Source organism: Drosophila willistoni (genome assembly GCF_018902025.1).
Source record: "Drosophila willistoni isolate 14030-0811.24 chromosome 2R unlocalized genomic scaffold, UCI_dwil_1.1 Seg167, whole genome shotgun sequence".
NCBI lineage: Eukaryota > Metazoa > Arthropoda > Insecta > Diptera > Drosophilidae > Drosophila > Drosophila willistoni.
This window is the reverse complement of record NW_025814050.1, coordinates 4,464,910-4,472,775: the sequence shown is the minus strand read 5'-3', so window position 1 is coordinate 4,472,775 and position 7,866 is coordinate 4,464,910. Positions and strand designations below refer to the sequence as shown.

Here is a 7,866-nt window from a genome sequence, read left to right as displayed (position 1 = left end):
ATCAATAAAATAACAAATCAATAACGATATTTAAAGAAGGCCAAGACACAGGGCTAAATGCGTCTTTACCGTTTATGTGCAACGTATAATTTCCTAGCCGGATCGTATAATTTCCTACTTCAGATCATTGATTCAAAAACGGAGTGCTTGGTCGGCTTCCGGCTGGGTTGTACATTCAAGCAGATTACAAAACACAGCCTGTTAAACAATTCGTTTTAGTATCATCATACGAACTATGTATGATTACAACTATATATTTTTATGGGTTATCAAATTTTAATTAAATTTAAATTCTAAGCAATAGTCCTTTAGGACGTCTTAATTATATGAATAATTTGGGCGCATTCTAATTTAACTTTTAACACACATATTTCCACGATGGCCCCAAAAGGCCATTAGTGTTCTCGGTTTCATTAGGAGATATATACCTTAAGCCATTGCATGAACCTTTTAGGGTCCTCTATTCTGATTACAACTTCCTATTCCCTGTAATCTGCTCAGAGTCGCGCGTAACTGGCTTTGTTATGGTGTCTTATCGGACACTTGAACATTCTGCGCGAACATATCGTAAACGTCCGCAAAGGTTTGGAAAAATTCTATTTTATTTTGTGCCGCTGTTGTCCAGTTTTAACTCCAATGTGAATCATCCAAATAATATTAGATGTGCAATTAAGTTTCCACTGTTTGAGTTGATTCTGTTCTAAGCTATGACAATCATTATTATTGGTATTGGGAAAATGTACGTTTCTGTACTCAATGTTCGTCATATCAATTATTTCTAGCGAACAAAACATCTGCTGAATGTAAAAGCTGGAAGGAGAGGAGGAGGAGGAAAAACATTGTGCCAAGTTTGGTTTCGTCGCTTTTAAAACTCAGTTTTTAAAGTTTATGATCGTCTGCATGAAGGAAGACATTTGAACACGCCGAATAGAAATTAAAACCATTTTTGAGTATTACTGATGTAAATCGCTTAGTCAATAAGAATGTTAGTAATCTTAGACTATTTCTATTATTGACTTGTCTATCGTATGGTATTATGGCCCGATCAGGCAAGATCCGCAATCAATTTATAGTACCTTGAAAACATTTCAATAGATTCTGCAAAATACTTCCTCAACTCTAAAAGAATCAAGTAAATTACTGCGACTAATTCCAAAGAAAAACTTTGTTGCCTAGTGTAGTTGGTGCCTAAAAGTATGCTGCAGTATTTGCCATTCAGTTGCAATAACTCTAAATAGCAATTTGTTTATAATCTGTAGATATTTGAATACTTTATTAAGTTTTGATTTTATTTTTAAACATATTTCGATTACAGCAAATAATTTGTGTATTTTGTGTGATACATGCATTTCGCTTTCGCTTTCGCTTTGTTTGTTGCCAATATTTGCATTGCTCATTAAACGAATTTTCAAGACAATCGCGCAGAATGCGTCTGATATATATGTAAGTCGTTTTAATAACTTGATGAATCGATAATCACGTTTAGTTTGCAGCGCTATTACCTGGAAGGAATTCGTATAATGCCGACAATAAATAACAAAACCCACAAAGTACAATATAATCTAGGGATGTATTGTATGGTATTTATATAAACATATGTATTGTACATACATATGTGTAGAGATGGTTATTATTGGCTTTGTGTATTTGAAATTTTCTACGTTAGACGTGCTGATAGGCTATAGCTTACTACACAATATCTAAGACTATGTATTTTGTTTGGGTTTTCGCAATGACTTTTGGGTTTTGCTTAGGCCAGCCCAGAGTGCCATATAATGTATTGTAAGATGTATACATAATCGCTTTCTTATAAAAGTAATATTATAATTATTTAAATTCGAAAAGAGCGCATGGATCAAATACAAAGCGCTTAGTGTTTTTTGTTGTTTTCTTTCTTTCTTTCGTGTGTTTTTTTTTTTTGTTTTTTGAAGAGGTTATCATTAGCTAGGCTTGCGTTAGGTTTTCAGTTACTTGACAGTTAACATCACTAAGCGGTTGCTTTTTACTTTTCTCTTTGCTTTTGCTACTAAAGTTAGACTTTTGGTACCCATGGATAAGATAAATTAACTAACTGTTACACTGTTTAAGTTATACAGATATATATATATATATATATACGTAGGCTTTAGTTGCTTGGATATACAATACTTGGGTTTAAGTGTTTTGGAAACTTGATGTTTTCAATGAACCTTAAGCAAATGTCAACTGCCTTTTTGGTACATTTTAGTTTTTGTTTTCAACTGTGCTTAAAAATCTAGAGAATTTGACTTCTTTTCTTTATCATACATTTACAAGAATATATATATATATATATATAAAGATATGCTAAAATTTTAGTTATATAGATAGACAGCATATACATATAGGTACAATTACATAAGCTTATAGGAATCTTGCTATTTAGTTGCACAATTTGCTTATGGTATGTGTGTGTGTGTGTTTCTTGAATTTTCTTTTTTCACTAAACTGCGATACTGTTGCTCAATTGAATAATATATACAAAATGAGAGAGATGTTGATGGGGGGTGGAAAGGAGAGGGGGAAGTCTAACTATATATACATATTAAATTTTGGGAGAGACAATTGCTGACAAAGTTCGAATACACTTGAATTGGGTTATCACTTCAATTATCCGGTTTTTGACTAGACACCCAGTTTATATACTAGTAAATCGAATGAATGAATCCTCTACACATCGAATATCAACAAATCTTGTGGGGGGGATACATTTATTTATCAGCTGTCAAGGCTGTAGGTCCATTCGTGTTGGTCTCCGAGTGCCGGCGGGCCAACAGATGAGAATGAGAATGAGAATGATGTTGCTGGTAACTGTTGAATGCCATGCCATTCGGTGTGCATCCAATGCCATTGGCAAATGGCAGACCATCGAGATTGCCAAATTTACCAACAATTTTTGGTATTCTATCACTGTCCAAAGTAAGCAGGGGGGCAGCAGTGAGGGTTATTAGGCCGCTGCCACCAATGCTGGCACTACCAATGCCGCTGCTCTGATGGTGATTGTGATTGTGATGCGAGGCGGAATGGTGATGGTGGTGATGATGATGCTGATGCTGATGCTGATGGTTATGATTGTGATTGTGTTGATGATTGATAACCGGAGTGCTCTTGCATAGGGTGTCAATGGAAGATATTCCACACTTTGCCCTGCCATTCTGTTGACCCAACTCTTGAGCCCCCTTCAGGGAACTGGTCTTTCGCACCTGAAGGCCACAGCGAGAGTTCTCACAGCTCTTGCAGCGGAGTTTCTGAACTTGTCCGGCAGCAGGTGCTGAGCTCTTACGTTGCAAGGCGTTCAGATTATCAGCCACCAGATTGGCCTGCAGCATTTTCGAGGGTGAGACGGGAGTACTGTCATCTTCGCCAGTGGGTGGTGGTGTGGAGAGGCGGCTGGAGACGGATGATGAGCTGGCAGAGGACATGCAACTACTGCCATTTGAATGATAGGCTTGCACTTCTTGGTTGAGCTCGGCATCTCCATCTCCATTAACCGTTTTGTCCACATCGTCATCATCATCATCGTCGGCTTGGGTTGGGTGTTGTTTATTATCATCAGCATCATCATCATCACTGGGCTGGATGCTGGTGGGATGAGAAGCAACGACGGCAATGTTGTTATTAGTTCTGCTGCTGTTGGCTACATTCAGGCCATTTACAATTAACTGTTCGGTCTGTGCGCCATTCTGCTCAGCCACATCATCATCATTATCACTCATTGTCTTCTTGTTACCATCACCATTCGCTATCACAATTTGCTCTTGCTGATCCTGACTAGTTTTGGTCTTTACCACATCGGCCAGATCGATCCAATGGCCACGATTATCACGCACGCCTTCCACAAGAGGCTCCAACTTGTCCGAGAGTTGAGCGAAAGCCTAAGAAATGAAAATTCTATAAAGCACTTGACTACAAAAAGGAATATGCCATGTGGTTTACCTCATAGATGGGCAAGCATATCGAATCTATGAAATTCACTTGCATCATGGGCAATTCATCCTCCTTCTCCCGATTCATGATATCCTTCGCGGCAAAAGATACAAATTAGATTTCAGTTCTGAAGGCTTCGCTTCTCTACTTACAATGGGTGTTATGTTGAGCTCCTGCTTCTCCATGTCGCCCTGCTCAAAGAACTCGGAGCTAACCAAATCGGCCACTCGTTTCTCAATCTCCCACGGCTTGGTAATGGCCGATAAATCACAGACTGTCATGCTCATGGCGCGCAGCAAAGCACGCGGTTCCTCGTCCACCCAGTGGCTTACAGGTTCTCTCACACTATCCAAGAATGGGCCACGTTTCCTAAAAGATCCAGTAAATGAGTAACTAAACAGTTTTTAGGTAGATATATTTCATTGGCACTTACTTGAAGTACACTGCTAGATCTGTGGACAGAATGGCATCTTCTAGCACACGAATGACTCGACAATAATCATCTGAGGATAGATTGGCCAATATTTGATTCCCAGGACTATTCAGTATCATCAGACATTGATCAAAGTGATGATGCTCCATGGTCGATGTGGAATACAACTGCGCCAATGGCGAGGAGGCCCTGCAAGAAGTTTGAATTAGAATTGCATTCTCCTCCAAGTTGAGGTCTCTTACTTTATTTGAAATGAGTTGTTAGTCCCTCGATGATCGAGATCATGGCAAAGGCAGCCAATTATGAGAGCCAGACACTCGATTTCACCAAAAATTTTCCACCATTGAGTGGTCTGAGAAAAAAGAGTCAATTGAATTAATTCCATGGATTCCCACTGGATGATTGTTCAGTTTCAATTGCTCACCGTCAGTATGGCAAACATCATTTGGGCCACATTGAAGGCATGACGCCAATTGTGATAGGTGACATTGCGATAATTCTTCTTAACGCTCAACAGCCAACGGCACAAAACTTCGTAATCAATGTGGAATCGCTCCACAAAATCGAGATCCAAGAACATACGCAGACAGGCCTTAAAATAGATTTTAAAAAAAGTGGTTATTGGAATGCCAGTTGGTCAATTGGAAAGCGTTTAATTACCTTCAACGTGTCATCGTCCTCAAAGTGTATATCATCGAATTTAAAGTCGTGTAAACAGAAATGTACTGCCGATGGTACACGAAGACGCTGTAAAAGGGGAATAGATCAAATTACATATGAGTGTGTACCAAAGTAAAGGGAAAACCTTAGAGAAAATAGTGCAGAAAGAATACAGATAAACAGAAAAGTTATGTCTAGTCGGTTTGGGATATCAAGTTGCCTCTTGGTAACTTTCTTTCCCATGAAGTTTCAAAATTCATAAAACAAGATTATTCAGTTGATATCCTCTATAATATATAAAACTATAGAATTTGTAATCACAAATGTGTTCTTTTATATTAAATTGAAGCCTGCTTTTAGATCTTTATGTTAAATCATTGTTTTAATCATATATTTTGCTAAAAGAATGTATTTACAGGGCTAATCTCGACCGAGACAAAGTCCTTTTGTGTTACTCTTTCCCTAGTTATTAGTGTTAAAATGAAATTCCTTTAAAAACCAATCCAATTTTTTAGAACGGTTTTTAAACTTGACCCGAAGTAATGCTCATCTATCCGAACCACTGTTCGATATAGGTGAAATCGAGTTACACAATGTCTGCTGTAGAAGTTTGAAGAACGATAGCCCGATGAAAGGACAATAGTTATGAGTTGAATACATAAATTGTTTTTACGTTTGGTTACCTTAGAAATCATTGGAAAAATATTATGTAAAGACATATGGTTTTTGGATAAAAAGAATTACATATCAGATTCTAGAGGCAAAGATTTGAAAGCCAAAATGAGTTTTAGAATGAAAATTAGAAAAAAAGGCAAAACCCTTTTCAACCTTCATCTGTTTGCTGTCAGCGAATGTAAATTGCGGTCCATTAGCCGCAAAAGCTGCAAAAGTATATCATGAAAATTGTGACATTTTTCTGGCAGGGCTGGGCAGAAGAAGACAGAACAGAAATGGAGACGGAGACCATGGACAGAGTCCGACTCAAAGAGTTGCCTCTCCTTTGGTTTGCTTTTGATGGCATAATCGTCGGGCTTTCGCTTTCTATCTCCCTCGTAAAAGTGTCGCATAGAATGGCGTAATTTTAATTAAAATTAATAACCCAGCTTCGTTGTCTGGCTTGACAACTAACTCCGGACAGGCGGTCATAATTTTGCCAGCATAATTACGGCACAAAGCGACACGGCGCAACAGAGACACGGAGACGACGGACAGAGACAGATGCGAAAAGTTGAAAGGAAAGGAAAGGTCTGAAGTATACATATAAATATTCGTAGCACTAGGAGGAGGGTCGTTTAACTGCCGGCTTACAAATCCTCAAGCGGTAGAAAAGTTTCTTTTTGTCATACTTGTGCGAACAAACTAATTACAACTGTCAACACATTGGCCGCTGGCGCAGGCTTCAGATGTGGGTGCCCTCCTCTCTGGTGATGGTGAAGGGAAGACAGGTTCTGTCTCTGTTTGTGTCACGCAAAAATAAGTAATAAAACCCCAGAGCAAAACACAGAATACAACTGAACTGAACTGAACTGAAGTGAACGCAATGCAACAGGGCGAAAGTGAGAGGACATGCTAAATTTATGGGTTAGTATAAAAATGTAGAGGAGAATGAAAGCAGCGTCAGTAGTTGGCGGGTGACCTTTTCCCTACTCTACAAATTAAGTGTGCGCAAATAAAATTAAGCACTTAAATGCCAACAAACGACACCCAGGAGAGCCATTTAATTTGGAACTTACGCGCAAGCGATGGGCCTCATCCATGGTGGCCGATGCATGATAGCTGAGAACTTCCAGGGTGACGCTCTGCTTGGCCATTGCCACAATGGCCTTCTCGTACATGTGGGTATTGTGGATGCCCATGCCGCAGAAGATGGCAAATGCCTCGACAAAGTTCTCATCGTTTTTGGTGAAATCCTGGCAAGAAAAACAAAAATCCCAATTAAAATAATTGCACTTCGAATGAAAGAATATATATACGACTTACCAGCTCATTGAACTTGTTTATTAGTTGAATAACTCCAATGATCTGACCCAAAGAGTTCTTTATGGCCATGCAGAGGATGGAGCGATGTTTGAAGCTCAGATTCTCATCCACACTGGCATCGAAGCGATCATCCTCGTAGGCATTGGGCACATTCACCGTCTCCCCGGTGGTGGCCACGTGACCTGTGATGCCAATGTTTATCGGGAAACGCGATTCGTAGGGACTGGTGCGGGAAGTGGCCTCCTCCTCACTCAAATCGTTTGCCTCAAAGTCAAAGACCCGTGAAAAGCTGCCCTTGTCGGCCTCATGGACCAGCAGTATCTGGACACGCTGACATTGAATGAGACTCTGCATGTGGGTGAGGATGCGGAAGACCATGTGCTCAATGGTGCTTTGCTCCTCGAATATCATTCGGGCCAAGTCCAAGAGCACCTGATTACGTTTGATTTCCAATTGAGATTTCTCATAAAGCTGAGCATTGCGCAGTCCAATGCCACAGAATTGCAGATACGAGGCAAAGACCTGAAAAGAGTTAACATGCCACATCATAACCATCCGTAAGTCGAAAAAATAATAATGAAAACGAACATATGAATAATCCCCCCACTCTCCCACTTCCCCCCATGAAACGGCATTTCATAAAAGGTACCCACACATTTTTCTCCCCTCTTTTGTTAAATAATGAATGCAATTTGTTGTAAAGGTGGATGACATACACAATCGTATTATCCTAGTATGTGGGTTAAGCTCTTTGGTTGGAACAAAGGAATCTCTGTCAGCGGCAGCATCAGCAGCTTCCCCTCCCTCTTTACCTTTTTGCTAGAGATCAAGCTCAAGCTGTAATACTC

General features: G+C 39.6%; 1 protein-coding gene across 3 annotated transcripts in view; it reads right to left on the bottom strand.

Moving 5' to 3' along the window:
- Positions 1 to 1,551: 1,551 nt before the first annotated feature.
- Positions 1,552 to 7,866, bottom strand: part of LOC6644057 (dual 3',5'-cyclic-AMP and -GMP phosphodiesterase 11) — a 55,085-nt gene continuing 48,770 nt past the window's right edge. For 2 of the 3 annotated variants that reach the window (XM_023176791.2, XM_002066727.4), the window contains 9 exons: positions 7,019 to 7,540; positions 6,772 to 6,948; positions 5,039 to 5,125; positions 4,803 to 4,970; positions 4,621 to 4,730; positions 4,379 to 4,567; positions 4,098 to 4,314; positions 3,955 to 4,038; positions 1,552 to 3,893 (listed from right to left, as the gene is read on the bottom strand). In XM_023176791.2, the coding sequence (XP_023032559.1) occupies positions 2,730 to 3,893; positions 3,955 to 4,038; positions 4,098 to 4,314; positions 4,379 to 4,567; positions 4,621 to 4,730; positions 4,803 to 4,970; positions 5,039 to 5,125; positions 6,772 to 6,948; positions 7,019 to 7,540 (2,718 nt within the window). In that variant the 3' untranslated portion in view covers positions 1,552 to 2,729. The remainder of the gene's footprint in view (positions 3,894 to 3,954; positions 4,039 to 4,097; positions 4,315 to 4,378; positions 4,568 to 4,620; positions 4,731 to 4,802; positions 4,971 to 5,038; positions 5,126 to 6,771; positions 6,949 to 7,018; positions 7,541 to 7,866) is intronic. The other variant, XM_023176792.2, reaches the window with a different exon arrangement.